General features: G+C 38.0%; 1 protein-coding gene across 4 annotated transcripts in view; it reads left to right on the top strand.

The window, feature by feature from the left end:
- Positions 1–11,909, top strand: part of LOC126199184 (peptidyl-prolyl cis-trans isomerase FKBP4-like) — a 118,470-nt gene extending 106,561 nt beyond the window's left edge. Inside the window, exon 9 of one of the 4 annotated variants that reach the window (XM_049935961.1) lies at positions 11,703–11,909. In XM_049935961.1, coding sequence (XP_049791918.1) covers positions 11,703–11,705 — 3 coding nt within the window. In that variant the 3' untranslated portion in view covers positions 11,706–11,909. Of the gene's footprint in view, positions 1–11,175; positions 11,655–11,702 lie in introns of those variants that run through there. The other 3 variants (XM_049935960.1, XM_049935959.1, XM_049935958.1) reach the window with 3 other exon arrangements.
- Positions 11,910–21,890: the final 9,981 nt, after the last annotated feature.

Below are 21,890 nucleotides of genomic sequence, written 5' to 3' on the forward strand. Positions count from 1 at the left end.
TTTCATTCAACAGAAATGATGTGGTAAAAGTTATTCTTGTGGATACCGATGGAAGCTCATCTGATAGAGCAGTATCACAAGAAGTCTGTATATCTTACATTTAACATAATTTTTAGGAGGAAAGAGTGATGGGGATGGTTAAAAAGGGGCCACAGATCCCAGTCCTCACGTAAGTGCCTATCAGAGGATTCATCGAACCGCCTTCAGACTATTTCTGTACAGCTCCTCTCTCAACTAGTGCATGAGAATACAAACACCTAAATTTTGCTGTGTGAGCTCTGCTTTTTCATATTTTATTACTATGGTCGTTTCTCCCTATGTGGGTGAGAGTCAACAAAATATTCTTGCATTCGGGAGAGAGAGTTGATGATCAAAATTTTGTCAAAAGATCTTGCATTAATTTATTTTGATTGCAACCCCAACTTGCCTATTGTATCTGTGAAACACTCTGTCCCCTGTTTTTTATTAACAGTAATAAGCCTCTTTTTGGCTTCAATTAATAAGAATAAGGGTATTTTATTTACCAATCTTATACAAAATGAGCTTCCCTTCTTTGAACTTTCTCGATTTCATCAGTCGTATCTAGTGAGAATCTCATTCCGCACAGCAATACTATGGAAGAGGATGGACAAACGTAGTGTAGGCAGACTCTATAGTATCTCTGTTGCATCTTGTAAATTTCCTGCCACTAAAATACCATCTTTGATATACCTCCCCCACAAGGTTTTTTTCTGTGGTTGTTCCAGTTTAAACTGTTGTAATTGTAATCCTTAAGTATTTAGTTTAATTGACAGCCTTTACATTTGTGTGATTTTATCATTTCACTGAAATTTAACAGTTTTTCTTCTATTACTTTCTGGATGACCTTACACTTTTCATTATTTAGGATCAGTTGCCATTTTTTGCACTGTACAGAGGATAACTTGTCTAAATGACTTTGCACCTGGTTTAGATCTTCATGACATCACTAGATAATAATTGACATAATCATCTGCAGACAGTTACGAGGACTGCTCAGGTTGTCTCCTAAATCATTTATATAGATCAGTAACAACAGATACTCTACAACACTTCCTTGGTCCACGCCAGATATCAGTTCTCTTTTACTTAGGGTCTTTCCATCAAGTACTATGAACTGTGAGCTTTCTGACAAGAAATCTCAAATCCATTTGCACAAATTAGACTCCATAGGAACACTATTTGTTTTCAGGCTACTTGTGAGTATGGTCTCAAAAGCATTCTGGAAATTTAGAAATACAAAATCCATTTGAGATTCCCTGTCAGTATAATTCATGTGAATAAACAACTGAGCCTGTTTCACAAGAAAGATATTTTCGGAATCCATGCAGCCAAGGATCTGAGTGAACTGCTTTTTCCTTTCAGCCTTCTCTTCCCAAGGGAAGGAGCTAGTGTGACACATCTGCCATATTATTGGCGTAGAGCATCATTAGGCACACTAAATGGACTATAGAGGTCAACAGGTGATGCTCACATATGTTGTTTGTCAGTAGGCAGGTTTTGAGATGTATGTCATCCTCAGTTCCCTGTATACATCTGAGATGACTGCCTCATCAGTATGTAGTTCGGATCGTTTCTATTGGTGGATCAACCATCAGCTCGGGTGATACAGGTTATAGAGAATGGTGTAAGTGTGGAAACCTGCTTAATCGACTGGCAATATACGTGGGCATTGCCTGTTAACTTCTGTGGTCATAGGAACTAATACTCCTGAAAGCCAGGATAATATCATGTTCAACTATATGTGTATCAGACGTACAAATGATTTGCTCCTGAATGCAAGTACTGAACAAAATGCAAGTACTGAACAAAAATTCGGTTGCATATTTGTTACATTTCTGGACTGAATTGTCCTCTGACTCAAAAAAATTTCGACTCTGTTGAAGAGTATCCTCTGAGGGGGCACAAGAAATATTCATGTAATTATGAACACATTATTCATTTCTCGATTTTGTATAATAAGGAACAGTGAAAAACTAACGTGCTGGAAGTGACACGTTAAATTACTAATAGAAAAATAACATACAAACCTGCTGGTAAATCAGGAGAACAAAATCATGTTGGAAACTGCCGATAAAGGAACAGTACTACCTGCCATTTTTGCACTTGGCAGTTGAACGGGGGGGGGGGGGGGGGGGGGCAGCTGGTGGATTGTTGCATACATAGGAAGCTGATGTGTTTGTCTTAACTCAAAACCTTAAACCTATTAGACCATCATGCGAACATTGTCTGATGCCACTGCCTCCATTCTGTGGTGCGACCTGAAGCAAAATTGAAGACCTGCTAAATAAAGTGGTATCAGAGCCGCATGACTGCGGAAAAGTGAAGTATGCTGTGCTTGTCAAAGGACTTCCTTGGATTTAGAGTACCTGGTGTTTATAATGGGTCTTATGAATATGTCAAAATTTATAGGTTGGACAATCCACACCCTCTCTGTATACTGTGATAAATGTAAATGTCGTATCAGCTTCAAAAATTGGGAAGAGTCAATGGTAACAAAATGTAGCCTATGAAATAACGTACCTCTCTTGATGTTATGAGGCGTGATCAAAAAGTAATGGGAATTTTTGTTTTTCTTAAAGAAGCTTTATTCATTTATCGTCAGTGATTTTGTCCCCTTCAAAATAATCCCCCTCAGATATAATACGCTCATGCCAGCAGTTTTTGCCATCTCGTAAGCACTACTGGAACTCACTTTCAGTTATGATGTTCAGCTCTTTCAGCGATTCTGCTTTTATCTTGTCAGTGGTGCAAAATGACCTCCTTGCATGGTTCTCTTCAGCCTCAGAAATAAAAAGAAGTTGCAGGGGGCCATGTCCAGCAAGTATGATGGCCGAGGCAACATAAAAGTTTTGTTTTTTGCCAAAAAATTGCGGGCAAGTGTTGAGGTATTAGTGGGAGCATTATCACGATGCAATTTCCACAGTTGCTTTTGCCACAGTTCTGGTAGTTTCCTTCGGATTGCTTCAAAGGAACAGCATGTAACTTCAGGTAGCATTCGTTATTGATCGTATGACCATGAGATTGGAACTCTTGGTGCACTGTCACATGGTAATCAAAGAAAAGAGTCAGAAGAACCTTCACATGTGATCGAATTTGTCTTCAGGCTGTTTCCATGGGTTGATTGCGCCTTGGTTGCGACGTCATACCCATATACCCGCGTTTCATCACTTTTTCTAACATTCTTTAGAAATTATGGATTATTGTCGACTTCATTCAACAATTGCTGAGCGACTTCGCTTTTTGTTGAAATTCGATGATTTGAGAAAAAACTTCGCTGCTACACGTCATGCCCAAAACATCTGAAAGAAATTGCTTGTCGTGAGCCAAAGGATATACCAACATCATCAGCAAAATGATATGGTGACATTATCAGAACCATTTTCTTTACTTCTTCCTCATCATTGTCAGTAATTTATGCACTAAGGCGTCCAGAGCAATTGTCGTCTTTAATGTCTTCTCAACTCTCTTTGAAAAATTTATACCTCTCCTAAACTGTTGTCCTACTCATAGTAAATTCACCAAAAGCTAGAGTCAACATTTTGAATGTGATGCTGCACTATATTCCATTTTTCTAGCAAAATTTAATGCAAATTCCTTGATCCATATTTTTCTAATGTAAAAATTTGCCAAACTTTTGAAAACATGTGCAGCCTTTACACTGTCAGCAATAAAATACATGAATTTAACAGCTGAAAATTCAGACATAGATCAGGAGCAAGTGTACCAACAAGACAACGATAATAAAAAGTTGAAAATCGGATTATAAAGCCCCTGAAATAAAAAATATCCTTTACTTTTTCATCAGATGTTGTACAAAGATCTTACCTCATTCTTCACCTTACTGGGGCTTTGTAATAGTGATTGTGGTAGAAATTTAGCTATGCACCATTAAATTTGACTGGGGCATTGGCTATCATCGTGTTGTACTCTGGGGTTGTACTTCAAAAATAAAGTGTTCCCAGATTGAAATTTGATTTCCATCACATAACTTTGAGTTGGCAAGGGGCTGCAGTCTTTCCATTTTTCCACATTTGCATAAAAATCACACCTCATGTGAAATCACTCCATCAGCATTAAGCTATACGAGCACAATATAAGAGAATAACATTAGCCCTGACTGTTACCTCCATATAAGGAAAATGGTGAATGCGTATCGTAAGAACTCAAGTTTTAACTGAAATATGACTTGGCTTGAGCACAGAAAATTGTATACTTGGTAGCCACTGTGAAAACCCTGAAATTGTGGATATCACTTTCTGCTTGACAAATTTACTATGTGTAACTGATGCTTTAAAATGAGTGGTATTTCACTCACCCCTCCTCCCTTCAGCCCCTGTTCAAAAACTTTCACAGTTATTTAGCTGAATTTTATGCTTACCCACTTACACAACTTTATAACTAATTATGCTTCACTTCTGCACTTGGCCCATTGTTGGGGCACATGATGAGGCACTGACAAATTTTGCTGCCAATGTAAGATGACACCTAACACACCATTATGGGCAGAGAGGAATAGTTTGTACAGGGCATGGACCTTGCTCTCAGAAAATGTCAGACATCAATTCTGCGGATTTTGGGTGTGGGGTCATCTCAAAAGATAAGTGTACAACACACCCATTGATATGATTGTAGAACAGAAACCCCGAATTGTACAGACTTTTCAAGATATATAAGACAATTAGGGAGTGGTTGAAAGAATTAGTAAGTCTGCAGAGTTGAATGCGTTATTGCATCCAAATGTGAGGATGACACGTGGAGCATCACTTACAGGTACAAATGTGCAGTAAATTTCTTGTTAAGGTAAAACACGGGTGAAATTTGAGCCCAACTAGATGGGGACTTCATCATAATTTTTATATTCGGATACATTTATACTTACTAGGGCAACATGTAACTCTGAAATCAGTGGCAGCACAGTCACAATTATATGGCAAATGGGTCATTTGGGGACCCAAGTTTTCTGGAATATTATAGCATCTGTTGTCATTTATTTACACTTACATCAGCTTTTTCCTATAAATGATGATTTCCTATGTATAATATTAGTTGTTAGTTGCCAGTTGCCAATAAATTACACGGCCTTTGTTATGCATTTCTCACATAACATTTCATTACTAGTGACAAGTCATCAGAATTTAATACTAACTCCAAAGGGAATCTGACAAATGTGCAATTCATATAGATGCTGTCATTGTGTTAGGAAAAAGGAAATCTGGCTGTGGTCCTTATACAGTTTCAGCATTACATCTCAATGTTCCTTGCTTTGTGTTAATAAACTCAATCTTGAATTAAAAAGGGAAAAAGTTAAATTATAAAATGTTAAGCCATAGCAGTTATGTAATATTTTTAAATAGTTCAAAGAATCTTAATTAATTTCACTCAGTTCTTGTTGTGCTTGGTCATTTTATTCAAATTTTGTTCAGTGTTAAACATATGAAGGATCAGGGGAGAAAACCAGGTAAATAAATTGTTATTAAGCTCCAGAAAAAGCGATCTTTTAATGTTTGAATTGTGGTAACATCAGTATATGAGTACATATACATGTCACAATTAAAACTTCTTGGTTGGGTGCATGTGAAAATTGTGTTATTGGCATCCATTGTGTTCCCAGAATGAGATAATTTCCAAAAATGCAATCAAACTTCACTCTGTAAAGGGAAAGAAACAGGTAACTCAAGCAAAAAAGACAGTAATTCCATAGTAAACATGGCTAAAGGAATTTCTGGTCATGATAGATCAGCAATAGTTCTCACATAACATATTTAGCAATGAGGTAGTTGAAGTTTTGCCATCTTGCTGCTGTGAAGGTTGCCAGAGTTTGCAAATGTTACATTCTAGCCTGGAAATCTAGCATAAAAAATGCAATTGTTATATTACAGTGAACAGAAGGTAACTGCAAAGCTATTGTACATTAGACAAGAAAGGAATTCTGAAATCAAGCACACCATTATAAACAGGTGTGCGCAGTTAAAATACCCCGGATTTGGTTGTCATAATGGTGTTCTTATGATGCCAGTTTGCATTCCACCATGATAAGTCCTTTGATATTTCATCACACAGTAATGGCTGGATTCAGACAATATTATCTTAATAGGCTGCATTTTGAAATGGAATTTTGCAGTGTTTTCCAGTCTAACACAGTTTCTTGATTTACACTGACCGGAATCCGAGAGGATGGCTTATATCTGCATACTTCGATCATTTCCTTGAAATCTTCGGGCATTTGAAAATCAGCGCCTGTGTGTTCCATAGTCCAACATTTTTGTCACATTCCAAGTATGGATGGGCACACACAGGGAATGTAATTTTGATCTTCTTCAGATTGCTAATTTGAGAGTTTCCTAGTGAATGAAGCAGAAGACTAAGTATTTATTTTGATCACCAGCAGATTATACAGAGCTCTTTAGAGACCTCATTCAAGTCATGAGTGATGAAGTGAAAAAGGAATGACATCACTTCACATACCCTCTTTTTCACAGTGTGTTCAGGATAAAGATAAAAAAGGATTCTCCTGTTGCAAGAAAATGGGTTTTGAATGAGCACATCAAAATTTGCCATGTAAAATGAATGTCATCACATGCTATATTTTGAAGGGACATATTTTTTTGCAGTATGTGCAGATAGCCATCTTCTTGTTGATTTTCTTCGCCTCCAATTTGGACCTCATTTTCAAATCATCAAACACTTCAGCTTTTTTTCGTGTGAGGAATGTTTGTTGTTGTTAACTGAAGAGTTTGTGCCTTACCATTTCTCCATTGTTAAAGTTTTCATTTTTGTTGTGAATACCTCACACTCAGCACAAGGATATCCAAACAAAGCATTGGATTTTGTGTTGGGAAAGCATTTTGAAATGTCATATAATACAAACGTGCCAGGATGAATTTGATTAAAAGTATTGTACATGTTCTTTATATTTAGATTTTCAGGCAAGTTGGTTTTCTCGGAATCTGAGGCTGCACTGGCTCTTCGAGCTATGATGATTCTCAGTTGAAGAATGTAGGATGCTTTCCTCTTTCTTCCAAGTGCATACATCCACTTGTTTCTAGACTTTTCTGGGCATATCTGCATATTTTTGGTGACCTTACGTTTACTTTGGCCTCTCGTGTCACCACTGATTTGCCTCCTTCCTTCCCCTGAAAAATTGGCTTACCTGGTTCTTTCCCTTTATGGTAAAACTTCGTATGCTGGACTCACCTGAGGCTCTCCACCTTCAATTTTAGCCTCTCAACAGGTGCGTATGATCAGTCTGAATAGAGCTTTAACAACAACTCTTAAAGTGGGGGGGGGGGGGTGCCTGCTCTTTTTTTCCCTGGCCCTTCATGTAATGTTGATAAGGTTTCTACTAATAAATACTGGTATTGGCTCTTCTATTTTTCATTTCTGGTTAAATGATAAAAGCATGTTGAGAATTTAATCAATACAGATTAATCTGTCCTGTTCTTTTCACATGTTGGACCTAGCCACTACTTCAGCCTGATGTTTGAATCTCACCAGTTACTAAATATTACTTTTACATTAACAGTTCAGACCTAACTGACAAAATCTGTTGGTTAATTCCCTCACATAGAGCATGCATAATTGTGATAGGAAAGTAAAAGATCTTGGTAAATATTTTCAGACTGCATCTGGATAAGGAAAAAAAGATCATTCACATTTTTCCTAGGCATGTCTATTAAATTTGTCAGTTTGCAGGGGGTTTGTTATGTCAAGCATGTGCCTTAATATACACATTGATTCCATCTCTAGAATTTGTGAAAATCACAATTAGAAACACATACCATACATAGCTTATTAGTAACAAAAAAGTGCAACCAAATACCCAACAGACAGCACAACCTGTAGCCTATTGCCTCATTTCTGGTAGGAGACTATTTTTGAATGCCAGTCTTGTGAGAGTTTCCACAACTTTAAATTATAATACTGTGAAGATGTCAACTTCTATTGAATGACCTACAATCCAGATTTTAGTGATATGACAAATGATCGTTTGTACTCTGCTAATTGCTGAACAAATCATACCGTACCTTGATGTATGGTATAACGATTATCAGAATACTTTCTGACAGAAAACTTGGGTCTTGTCAGACAACAAGATGTAATAGAGATGTCCATGAATACTTACAAAGAGATGCAAATGTTTTGGAAAAAGGTTGAATAGCTGCCGGAGACAGGACAAGCTTCTGCCCAGGCTTGCAATGATAAAACAGGAAACCTGTTGAGATTGGCCATGTGTTATTCCATCTTTGTTAAAAAATCATATGGCCAAATGGCAAGAATTTTTAATAAAGCTAAACTGCATGGTAATGAATGAGGGGATCTGAGGTGACAAATACATTACTTACTGGGAAATGAGCACAATGGTAAATGTACAAGGCCCTTCTGTCCAGTAGATAAGTCTACAATATGGAAACAAAGTGAGAAATAAATAAAAATTAAGAAAATAATAATTTACCTGTAACTTAACTGATTCTTGGTAGTCCTTTCTTGGATTTGCTGCAGGATTCTAAAAGCAACATAACTCCATATTTCAGTGATCCATCACTCTGCCATCTTCAAGGGAGACGCTGATGCTGCTGAGTCCCACTGAAGCATATGACGTAATCTTGATTTTAGGGTCCTGCAGTAAATTCAAGAAGACATCAACTTGGATGATTGACATGTAATACACACAGGCAAGAAACAGCACATACCCTAATGGCTTTCAAGCTAGTACTGTTTATCTACTTTTAAGTCTTCACTCCAGGAGTTTCCATTGTTGTAACAAGAAGCAATGTGAAATAGAAATAGTTTCAGAAATAAGTTGGCAGAGGGTCTAGAGGTCATGAAGAGACTGGAATAAATATGAAGCTGCCTCAGACAAATGGACATGTTCTGCATAAAGACTCTCCAGAGTTACTTGTTGGTCATATGAAAGTGCATCTTCAGTATATTTTTGGGTATGGCTAACAGTTGCTCTCAGCATGGCTGTGTGTGATACGCACATCTAAATAAATAATTAGTTATATGAGAATATCAAATAATAAGATAGTTCTAATGTTTGTTGATTTAAAAAAATGATTCAGTAGACAGGCTCCCACCCTAAAACTGTCAAGGAATTTGCAGTAGATAGGAAAACTCTGGAAATAACTAAACATACTCTTACAAAAACAAAATGTAAAATTAAACTTTTTTGGAAGAAGTTCTAATCCTTTTCAAATTGTATCAGGAATCAGACAAGGAGAAGATTTGTCGCCATTATTATTCAACTATGTGTTGGAGAAAGTTATAAGAAGAATGGAAAATATAAGAAGAAAAACGAAAGGTTAATAACAAAATAAAGTTGGGTTGATCAAAAGAAGCAATAAATTGCTTGGCTTTTGCAGACAATCTTGTTATGATTAGATGGAGCCTCATAGAATACAAAGAATAGACCAGAACTCCTGAAGGAAAAAGCTGAGGAGGCGTGTTAACAAATATCATTTGTGAAGACAGAATACATGACTAATGAAAGTAACTCACCAAGAATTTTAAAAACCAAGTATGGCAACATCTAGAAAACAGAAATATCTGGGTGAAAATATAAATGTAAAAAGTGAAAAGAGGAAAAGAAAGAGCTACAATCAGGACTGAAAAAATTAAAAGAGCACACATGAATTTGAGAAAGCTTTACAATAATGTTTTTCTAAAGATGTTAAATTAAGGCATTGTAATCATTATCATCTTCAGCAGTTCCCAGCTTCAGGCTGGATCTATTTGGAACATAAGCCTCGCCATCTAATCCTGTTTTCCTACCATCTTTCTGGATTCACTCGGTTCTTATGTATCTTCTTGGGAATCCTCATGATTTCCATTCTCTTTAAGTGCCTTTACCATCCTAGCCTAGATGTTTCTATCCTGCTCTGCAATGATTCCATTTTCACTATTTCCCTTACCCTTTCATTCCTAATCTTGTTTCCCCTTGTTACTTCTCTCCTACTTCCGGGGAAACTTTGTTTCACATGCCTGTAATCTGCTTACCCATATTTCAGGTACATAGGTCAAAATTAGGATGTAGTAGCTTATGTATATCACTTCTTTGCTTTTTTGTGGGATGTCTTTGTTCCAAACCAGGCTCCTAAAACTTCGTAGGAATGCTTTTGCCTGTCTGCCAGCACATTCTTTCTCATTCTTCGCCGGCCGAAGTGGCTGTGCGGTTAAAGGCGCTGCAGTCTGGAACCGCAAGACCGCTACGGTCGCAGGTTCGAATCCTGCCTCGGGCATGGATGTTTGTGATGTCCTTAGGTTAGTTAGGTTTAACTAGTTCTAAGTTCTAGGGGACTAATGACCTCAGCAGTTGAGTCCCATAGTGCTCAGAGCCATTTGAACCATTTGAATCTCATTCTTCTGTTTTCCTCTATCACACTTCCCAAGTGTATATAAAATTTTCCCCCTTAGAAGTAACAAGAATCTCGCATAATTTCATCCCATACTGTCACACAGTTTCTTCACAAGCATGTGTTGTTCCCCCACGTCAAGTTGTCCACGAACACCATTGGTTTCATCTTGTCTTCCCCTGTTTTTTCTGCAACCTTCTTTGACATACTTGTGTACCAAGATACTTGTTATTATGTATGACAGTTATTGTACAGAGGTAACAGACTATCATACCTGGTTAATTCCACTTAAGTTAGGGTGTCATAAAATGAAGCTGTCAGTTTAGTCCTCTGCACTTCTGAACCCAAAGTGATCAGTAGCTGAAGCATGTCTTGGAAAATTATATTCAGTACACAGTGTATCAAATAATAGAATGAAGCTGTATTCATATTGAGTATGTGGGTGGAGAGCATTCAGTTAGATTGCTGAAAAAATGTTAGTAAATCATCAATTTTGTATCATTTGCCACATTGTGAAATAAAAATCTATTTTAGTAACTGTTAACAGAAATTGCATTTCAATTGCATTGTGCATGTGGTTTCTGTTTCCTCATCAGACATTAATGTAAATTTTGGGATTAATAGAGAGTAACTGTTTGGAAGCCAGTTATACTAAAATTAATAATTCCCAGAAGTACCACCCCTTCCCCGTTCTTAACAGTTTAAATGTAGCATGATGAAGAAACAATACAATTCCTGAGTTCCACACCTACAGTTGCTGTGTTTTTCTTGTGTATTGTTTCTCATGTTCTTCTGCTATTAGGTTCCAAGTGACTTGCCATATGGCTGGTGGGATGGGGGAAAAGTTATAGTGGAAAAGGATGATGAACTCGCTCCTCCACCGCCTCCTAAGAAATCGTTAACGCCTGTTAAGAAAGTGGTCGCCAAAGAAGGTGGTAATGATTCAAAAGATCCATCATCAGATATAAAAAAGGATAAATCTGAAGAAATAGATGCTAAAGATTCTGTTTCTAAGGACACATTCTCTCAAGCCTCATATATCAAAGAAGATCATGGGCTAGAGCCAGACATTAGTAGAGAGCCAGGTGTGAAATGTTGACACCTGTTACAGTGTATGTTGTGGCTGTTTGTCATGTGTACAGCTGTTCTATAATTATTCTTTTAGTTAGTATCTTCTAACTTACTCATTACAAAATTGTATGTATAGAGATTGAGTTTTACTTTTAACAAAATGTTTTTGTCTGTGTTATGATAATTTATTATTTACAGTACGCTTAGAATAATGTGCCTGGTCTGTGGAGAACTATATTCTTTAGTGAGTTTGTGAAGTAATCTGTTGATTGCAGAAAGAGGAAGAGTGGCGGAGGAACCAGCCAGACGTGATGAAGACATTGGGAGAATGGGGTCAGGATGAAAGAGAGCGAGAAATGACAGACTTTGAACGTGAAAATCCAAATATTTTAATGTTAAATAAAACTGGTGAATTCAAGAATATGTAAATGCATAATTTAATATTACACAAAATTTCTGATCTCATCCCAATTTCCACTCATTTAATGAACCTAGTAATTATTTGATTGTGTAATAAGTGTATGTGTGTGTGTGTGTGTGTGTGTGTGTGTGTGTTTTGCTGATTTATATTAAATGTATTGTAGACTTTGCCTGTTTCCATTCATCCATCCATTCATTTAATTGTTACATATAGTGTTCATCTAGACAGAAGAGTAATAAAGCATTTAGCTTATGTAGTAAAAGTGCATATGCCTTTCGCTGTTGTTGGTAATTTTGTTGAGAATAATTGTTATGAAATCACAGACATTTCTGATTAAGAAGATAATAGATTTGTACAACAATATTTGTTGGTCATTTGTTTTTCAAACGAGTCGTGTATATCCAGGGTTATGGAGTGCCCTTAAATTTAATAAGCCGAATACTTGATTGTTTTGTGCTTCCAAGATACCTCCTCTCTCACGCCCCCCCCCCCTCCCTTGTGACCATAAATAAAGAAAAATTTTGCAGATCGCCTTCAGAAGAATTATCAGGTTTCCGCTTTGTTTTTCAGTTTGGGGACGGAGGCCAAAAGATATTAGGCTCTAGACTTCATCCATTGTATATGGACTGAAATGTCAAGAGAACCCAACAACTTTTTTGATTTGGAGTAGTTCTTTTTCTCACGGTGTTTCCTCAGAATTGTTTGAGGCTTAACATGCTCATGAAAACATGGACCAAATTAGGTTTATTATAGTAGCCTTTGGTGATGTACTGTATCTCCATAATGAATTAAATTAACAATTGGCTATATACTGCCTGACCTACCTAACATTGCTACAACCTATGAACTTACCTACTGTTAAGTTTTTACCATCTGCAGGTTCCAGCAGGATTCATATCTAGTTACTTTTCCGTGTTTTCCATTATGTTAGTGTTGCCATTGGATATGTAGAGGTAATTTTGATGTGCTGTGATGTGACATCCTATACATGTTTTCAGGGGACAAACTTTAATGGAATAAAAGTCCATTGAAACACCGCTTATTTACTAATGATTCCTCCTGGAGTACTTTCACTTTTATACAAACATGCATGATGATAACTTGAATTTATCAATAAATGAGGGATTCCATTCCTATAAAAATCCATCAGGTAATAGTGCAACTTGAAAACATTTTGTCTAATTTAAAGTTGTCATTTACTTATTTCACATGTTGTGCTATCATTAGGGTAGGTAATTATTTGTGTGTTTATAGAAAATGTTACAGTCAAATAAAAATGGCAACAGTGCATAAACATTATACTAAATAAAACAAAGCATTTTGGTTGACATCACCTGAGTTTTAAGTCAATTGTAAGTGTAAAATATATCAGTATCACAGGGTGTAAACAGTCCTCATATGCATGAGCACTCAAGGCTCTACTAACTCTACTAATGTGTAAGTTTTGTGTTTTAAACAAGTATCTGTCTTGATTTATCCTACCATCCAGATAATTCTCTTCCACAATATGATTAAGACGTGAGTATGGATGTCTCGTAAGTGAATAAAGCAAGGCAGAACTTCCACAGACTAACTTTGTAACATTGGCATTGCTATTGTATACTTGTGTCTAAACATTATTACAAATACAACTCCCAAAGAAATGAAAAATTGCACTGCATAGCAGGAACCCTGTGGCTGCAAACACAGTTTACGAAGCGTGTAAACCTCCGTGAAGGCTTGTGTCACACCTTGTGGTCAGTATTCTTCCAATTTTTTATTCCTTTGCTTTGCTCAAAATCATCAAAACTATGATTATGTCTATCCACCTTTTCATAATTGTCTAGTGTGTGAAGATATCTCAAAAACTGATCAGGGGTGTCATCAAGACCATAAACTACATCTCATTGCATCTCTACAAGTAACGTTTACAGTGCATCATCTGTGAAAGCTCATCAAAAAGTCATCCAAATGGGCTAATTTGTGTATCTGATTTTTGCTAAATTCTTTCATACTACCATGTCTTTCCCTATAATTTGGACAACTTAAAATGTCACTAATAATCCTGGCTTTCTTTCAATTTCTGAGCAAAATTTGCCCAAGAAATTTTTCTCAAAATCTAAGTATGACTGTACACATAACAAAATTGGTTTCTCAAAGATAAATGAAGGGAACAAAATGAGAAATATAAATAAAGTGTGTAAAGCACTGAGAAATTGCATACATATGACTTTAGTGCAAATTACAAAGTTATGTCAACCACTAGAAATTTATCACAAACTAAATTTTTACATTTAAATAAAAATAGCACGATGACCAGTTCCATAGTGATGTGTTACATGGTTATGCAATTTCAAGAATGAAGATTCCTATCACCAGAATGCCAAGTAACAATGCTGATTTTCTTATGATATTCAGGTAACTATTATGCTTTGTTAAATATTGATGTGCTCATTTGATTTATAAATTGGTAACATGATACACAGTAGCCATTTACTATAACTGAGTAATCAGCAGTTACTTTTTTAGTGAACATAATCAGTTTGCAGTAGTTGATACGTAGTTAGCCCTTTTATTTGTGGCAAGTGAGACATGGCTTCAGAACAAGAGTAGCGTGTTGGAAGTGAGTTGTAGTAAAGCCTACTTGTACAATTGTAAGGTATGAATGATAGGTGAGAGACAGTTTTGCTACTCATAAACGTACTTGGCTTGTTGACTGTACATTTCCACTAAGAAAATGTAAATTTGGTGTGACAGTGCTGAGGTGTCTACAGAATATATTGTGGTGGTATACATCACTCGAGTAGAGTGATGTGTAACCTGTGTCTACCTGGCCGATGCATGACACTCGTGAACTACAAGCAATATAGTAACAGTGCAAGGTGCTCTTTCCACCACCACCACCACCACCACCACCACCACCACCCCTCATAAAGCAGGTGTGCTGAGGGACACAACGTGTCTTCAAGGTGGGCTTGTGTTCTCAGTAATTCCATGAGATGAAGTAGCTACTTTGGTATTTTTATATGCGCTGTCGGAGGAGTGTAGCAAGCCCAAAGTAAATATCCTCAATGTAACAATACTATGAGTGTTCCAGGGAGTTTTCAATATTATGTTGAAGACTCTTAATTGTAATATTACTCTTGACAGCTGGTGCAAAAATTTATAACCAGGAAAAGTCAACACATTCGAACCAGTGAAAAAATAAGCAACATATCACAAGATCACTACCACTATGAGATAGAACAGTATTTCCTGCTACAGATGTAATGTGGAATGTTATCTCTACTACATAAAAAAGTATTAATGCTTTGGAGACCTGCCACTTAGCAGAATATTGGGGCCAGGAAACTTTCCATTTATGCTATTATTTAAAGCATTACTGAGATACGTGTAGTAGACATCTCTCCAAGAGTAATATACTCAATAATTCATTTGGGCATTAACAGCATTGACAAACTGCCTATTGGCTTCTGTCTCGGGTTCTTCGGCCGACGTGCATCTAATAATTTTTCCGACGTTTCGCCAGCACGAGTGGGTGGCATTGTCAAAGCTTCACCCTCCATTGCCGGTGGTAAACTGGAGCAGAGCTCGCGGCCGCAGACTATATGTACCTGGCGCGCCAACGTCCGAGGGCTTCTCCGCGGTCATTTCCGGTGCGGTTCTCCTCTTGCTACCTGCGACGGTCGTTCGCTGCAGTACGGGAAGCCAGGATCCGTTTACCTTAAGGCTTTCCTCTTTCTTGTTGAAACTGTTCGCGTGTTTTTGTATTTCTACAGCTTCTCTAAACAAGCGCGTGTGATAGTGCTTCTCTACAGCCAGAACTTCCGTGTCGGCGAATTTTATTACGTGGTCGGTCTCATTCAGTGCGTGCTCTGCCACGACTGATTTCTCCACCTGCCCCAACCTGCAATGTCGCTTATGCTCTTTGATCCTGGTGTTAATGGATCGTCCAGTCATTCCAACATAAACTTTTCCGCATGTGCATGGTATACGGTATATTCCCGACATTGCAAGTGGGTCTCTTTTCTCCTTTCCCGATCTAAGACACTCTTTGATCTTCCTTGTCGGTTTGAAAATCGTTTTTACGCCATGTTTGCGCAATCGGCCGTGGCAGAGCACAACTAATATTTGTATCCCGTCCTTCACTTCGCCTTTACACTGACACTATGTATGTCAATTGGCGAGCAAGATACAAATGTTGCGTATAGCTATATAGCTCAGGTAAAGAATGGGATACTATTAGCGTCCAAGGCAGCAAGAAAACTGTACCCCATAGTGAAGTACGGGATGCAAATTGTACATGTGTCGTCTTCTTGTCTCCGTGTAGTTCAATTGAGGTACGGGTTGCAAATGTAACTACGTCTATTTCCACCTTTTCGTTACCAGCGTACATATATCGAGGTCAACGGAAGTCTGGTATACATATATTACATACGTAGGTCCTTCTGTCATGAGTAGTACTGATATGTACGTAAGAAAACACTGTTACTAATAGCGTAGACGAAATAAACAACACATTTACAATTTGTATCCCGTGTTCCACTTAGGGTTTACTGACGCGGAGGATACATCGTTCAAGTGAAGAACAGGACAGTAATGCTAGTGAAAACGAAGAAATCGACTTACGACAAACTCGTATTCCGTACTGTACTTAAGCAACACACTTCGAATGAGCTTTTTATTTGTATCTGGTTGTTTCATTTATGGTTTAGTGAAGCAGGGGGTACATAGTTCAAGTGAACAACAGGACAGCAATGCTAGTTGAAACTAAGAAATAGACATACGCTGATCTTGTATCCCGTACTGCACTTGAGCAATACAGTTCGAAAGTGTTTCGAGATACAACTGACGTACATATAACGTGATGTATTCTTTGCTAGTAATATATTTCTTTCCATTGTATTTTGCGGAGAAATACTATGATACAAACACGCGATAACCGAGCGAGGTGGCGCAGTGGTTAGACACTGGACTCGCATTCGGGAGGACGACGGTTCAATCCCGCGTCCGGCCATCCAGATTTAGGTTTTCCGTGATTTCCCTAAATCACTCCAGGTAAATGCCGGGATGTTTCCTCTGAAAGGGCACGGCCGACTTCCTTCCCCATCCTTCCCTAATCCGATGAGACCGATGACCACGCTGTCTGGTCTCCTTCCCCAAACCAACCAACCAAACACGCGATATAGTTAACGTGAAAATACTACTGGCGTGAAGTACAGTTTTTCTGTCTTCCATTCCTTTGTTTCTGAACATTCTTCTCAGCTCTTTCATCTTTGTAATACATGCTGTTTGGCGAATTCTGACGTCATTGGTCAAAGCCGACGGGTTGTATCCCTTGCTAAACTAGACCCCAGTTTTGGAACTTATATTGTGAAAAAAAGCTACAAATGATGTGTAGTGCCAAGTTGTAGAAATGAATTTTTAACAACTCTGGAAAATTTTCTGATTGTTACAAAAAGTGAGTAGATGCTTAAAATGTGTTTGCTGCTGTCTCGTAGAGATCTGAAAGATAGGGTATATAATTGTGACTTCAGATACCTTCTTCTGTGAGCACCACTTCCTTAGAAGTTAACACAACATACCATTCTGTTCGTTCCCAGTGAAGAAATGTGCTAGGCTACTACAGTTATTTAATATTTGGTTATGGTACGGATGTTAGTGGTTAGATTTACATTGGCAAAGTAAGTTCTTGATTTTATACAACCATAATTTAAAAAAAAAAAAGGCATTATCTAGAGCACTTGGTGAATATACTATGTATTAATATAATGTAACATCGCCGGAAGTATTAGTTTACACTGCGACAAACTTGCGTAGTTTGTCCAAGTATAGTTTTTTTATATATACTTCAACGATGTAACACTTCCCGGTATGCCACGCCAATGATTAATGCCTCGTAAGTGCAGTTTCAAAAGCCGTGGTGGCCGAGCGGTTCTAGGCGCTTCAGTCCGGAACCGCGCTGCTGCTACAGTCACAGGTTCGAATCCTGCCTCGGGCATGGATGTGTGTGATGTCCTTAGGTTAGTTAGGTTTAAGTAGTTCTAAGTTCAAGGGACTGATGACCTCAGATGTTAAGTCCCATAGTGCTCAGAGTCAAGAGCCCTCAGAGTACCGGTATGCAACAACTAATATCCAGGGAAGCTTATAAAATGCTTCAAAGGAAGCAAAATGTGAGTTTGAGAATGTTTACAACAAGCTGTGGCGTTTGCAAGTGCTGCCAACATGCAGATTGACGCTGCAGTAGCGATTTCGCAATGAAGTACTTAAGATGTGCCTCTTTCATCGCGCGCAGTCTCAGACACACGGAAATAAAAGGGCATGCACAAAAATCTGTGGAAGAACGCATCTATGCAATGACGTCCTTGTGTCCAGACGTTGCCTCATTGCGCAAGCACTCTGCTATGGCTCCTCTTTGTTTGGGAACTTGTGCTAGGTTTATTGTCATAAAAAGGGGAGAGAAAATGAAAACGCAAAAGTATCTGTAGGTAAAGAAGCATATAAATAACTGAGGTACAAAGGAATGTCCTTAGTCGTTGTATGAAGATTAATTAACTTTCAATGCTTCATTTGTATTTTATTAAAAAAATGTTGTTTATATAACTGTAATCAGGAAAGATTATACATAGATACTCGACAGTTTGGAAATTTCATAGACGCCAGAATACACTAGAACGGAGATTGTTTTCTAGTTTGTTTTTTTTTCCCCAGAATAATTTTCCTTGTTTTCAATTTTTAGTAGTTCATTGAGGAGTTGCACATACCGCGTCATTTTGACGACACCGATTGCGTGTAAATATGCTCAAGGTAAAATGAAACATTTGTTTCTTTTGTTCGGATATCAGGTCCCAGAGATGGTGCGCTGTTAGTCACCATAGCAATAATATTCTTCCCCGGTTTTCACGTGCACTTTTCGTAAATTTCTGGCTCATTTTCCCCCGTTTTTATACTTCAAAACTTAAGGTATCCTATTCTTTACAGTAATATGATGGACTGCTTTTACCTAATACTTGCCATTCAGAGCATCACATCTCAAATTTTTATTCAAATTATCTTTAGAGGCAAGTTGCAATCATCTATATATTTTAAGTGTGCTTTCTTTGGCATCAACAAACATTACACACAAGTCGCTTCACATCTTAACCTCAACACATGACACAATCTAGACACTCATGGGCCCCAGCTCCCAATCGTCTGCTAAAAAGCGCATAGATTCCCTCCGAAGACGGGAAGCAGTGCGCTATGGGCACGGCCGCCATTGCCAGGAAATTGCGCATGCACAAATGCAAATGCGTAGTTGAGCTGTTGGAAATGTCTGTGCATGCGCAAAGTTGAACACAAGAAAAGAACCATGTCGTGTCTCTCCCCCTCCCTCCCTCGACTAGTTAATTAGGGATGGGCTAAACTGTGATTTTCCGGTTTCAGTGATTTCTGTGAATGCTACTTTTCGGTAACTGTGTCAAATGCAACCGAGAAATAAGTTCTCCCTGTATAAGCGATTATTTATGTGGGCGTATTGTAACATTCCAGTAACCCAAGTGACAAAACGTTTATTAATATTTCCAACTATTTTTCCTCGGTTGTTACGTGATATACGAAAGATAGGTGTGCCCACAGACAAAACTACATCTCAACAAAATAGTCAGTACTAAGTATGTTTTACTTATGTTCTTCCTTTGGCTTTAGGTTTATAGTAATGGAGCAAGTGTGAAAATATTGATAGTGTGATGTTGAGAATAACACCACCCAATACAATGTTTAGAATACAGATTATAACAGCTTCACAAGTATCTGAACCACATTGTCCAGTCACTCGATATAGCAATAATTGAAAATATGAGAACTGGGAAATATGCCACAATGTCTTTATACTGTCAGTTCCAAGTTTGTGAATGAACGCAAGGGCATCGTTTACGCAAAGTGGGAAACCTCTTCCCATTCCAGTGCATTCATTACCAGAAGTATTAGGACTTGTATAGTGTGAATTGTATTGCTAGTAATTAGCAACAGTATAAAAGTTTAATAAACCTCATGGTTTTCAAATGCAGTTCCCATTTCGATTACTGGCTGCTCTATGTATACATCCACATCTAGAAGAAAGAATCATGAAGATTCAAAACGACCCTAGAAGAATTAGCAGTGTAAAAGAGCCGTAATTGATACCATAAGTGTGCAAAATGAGTATTGGTACTGTATGTCATTGAAATCATTATGTGATTTGAAAGGGGTGATAAATTAATATGAACTGCATTGTGAGTGAATTATAATAATTCCATTTTGACCAAAATGTTCTGCCTTGTAGTGATAAAGACTTGCTAACCTGTGATACTGATCTGTTCACACACCTCGGCTTGAATGTTGGTTATGGTGACAGACTTACCTGTAGCGTACCTAAAGGTTAGGTTTTAAGGTTGATGATGTGCAATTGAAAACAGTGGAAAGAAGTGATCTTATTGTTACAAGTTGACATTGGGAATAGTACTAATGCAATATTTGAAAATACAGACAAGTTTAACTGTGTATTGTACTGTTGGAGGAAAATATCAGACCTGTGAATACAGTTGTTAAATATTTGGTAAAAGTGACATGGTAGACAGCAGATTGCATTTTTACTAGTTTATGTACGATATGTATGTGTAATAAGCATAACAATACCCATCTGAACCTTATCCATAATCTGTTTTTGAAATTACCCTGCAGTTTTAGCTTTTATGATGAGTGTGTTTAAACTCTCACGAAAATTTCAAGCTCTGCTATAGGTATGTCGATTAGCACAACCTTTATTCGACATTCACATCCTCGGCTGCACCAATTCTCAACTGAGTATAAAATTTTTCTCAGAGAAAATTAGCTTCTTGGTCCGTTTCTTTGACCACAAGCATATAATACATCCACATCGTGAGACACACTCCGTACAAGGGAACCTCCCCATCGCACTCCCCTCAGATTTAGTAATAAGTTGGCACAGTGGATAGGCCTTGAAAAACTGAACACAGATCAATCGAGAAAACAGGAAGAAGTTGTGTGGAACCATGTAAAATATAAGCAAAATATACAAACTGAGTAGTCCATGCGGAAAATACGCAACATCAAGGATAAGTACGTTCAGTGAGCAGCTGCAGAGCGAGAGGTCCTTGGTTCAAGTCTTCCCTCGAGTGAAAAGTTAACTTTCTCTATTTTCGCAAAGTTATGATCTGTCCGTTCGTTCATTGACGTCTCTGCTCACTGTAATAATTTTAGTGTCTGTGTTTTGCGACAGCACCGCGAAACCGTGGGATTAGTAGACGAAAGGGCGTGCCTTGTTATTGAAGTAGCGAGCTGTATTTGCTGGATTCATATAGCCCACAGAATACATCTCACGTATTTAATGCACTCTCGTCCAAAGTAGCGAACAGTCAACCGCCAGCCAGGGAGCCTCGTTAGCAGGAATACTCTCTCTTCCGTGCGCTGTAGTCGACTGACGTGTGTTTCGATGTTTGTTTAGGTGTAGCGTCCCCATACTACGGCCTGCGCAGATCAGCGAATATTTTGCCGTGCTGCGCATGACGTCACCATAAGAGCACGTTGTGTCGAGGCGCAAAAAGAGCTTCTTTATCGGTGTTGTTGTTTTGCTTTAGTTTGTGGTGTTGTCGCGGTGCTTCGTAAAAGTTCTGCCTTAAAATACCTTTTACGATGTTATTGCGGTAGTGTGCTTCCTTGGAACAAAAAATCGATCTGTGTGGAAAGATTTTAATGTGACAAACAAATTCGTGCTTTTCCAATCCGCAGTATGAAAAGAATCGAATCTGGGTGTTTTCAGATTTTCCACATTTGTTTAAATTAATGAGGAACCACTTTCTGGATGACGGACTAAAGCTTCCAAGTGGGAAAATTGTTCACAAATCTATTTCAGAAAGACTGCTCGCATTAGATAGGAGTGAAATGAAGTTGTGTCCTAAACTGTCATAGCTTCATCTCAGTGTCAAGGGGAGGGAGCGTCAAAGGTTTTATTTGGCAATGCAACTTTTTTCGAGTACCACAGCTACAGCTGTAAAGTACCTAATGCC

The sequence above is a fragment of the Schistocerca nitens genome, chromosome 8, assembly GCF_023898315.1.
Source record: "Schistocerca nitens isolate TAMUIC-IGC-003100 chromosome 8, iqSchNite1.1, whole genome shotgun sequence".
Lineage (NCBI taxonomy): Eukaryota > Metazoa > Arthropoda > Insecta > Orthoptera > Acrididae > Schistocerca > Schistocerca nitens.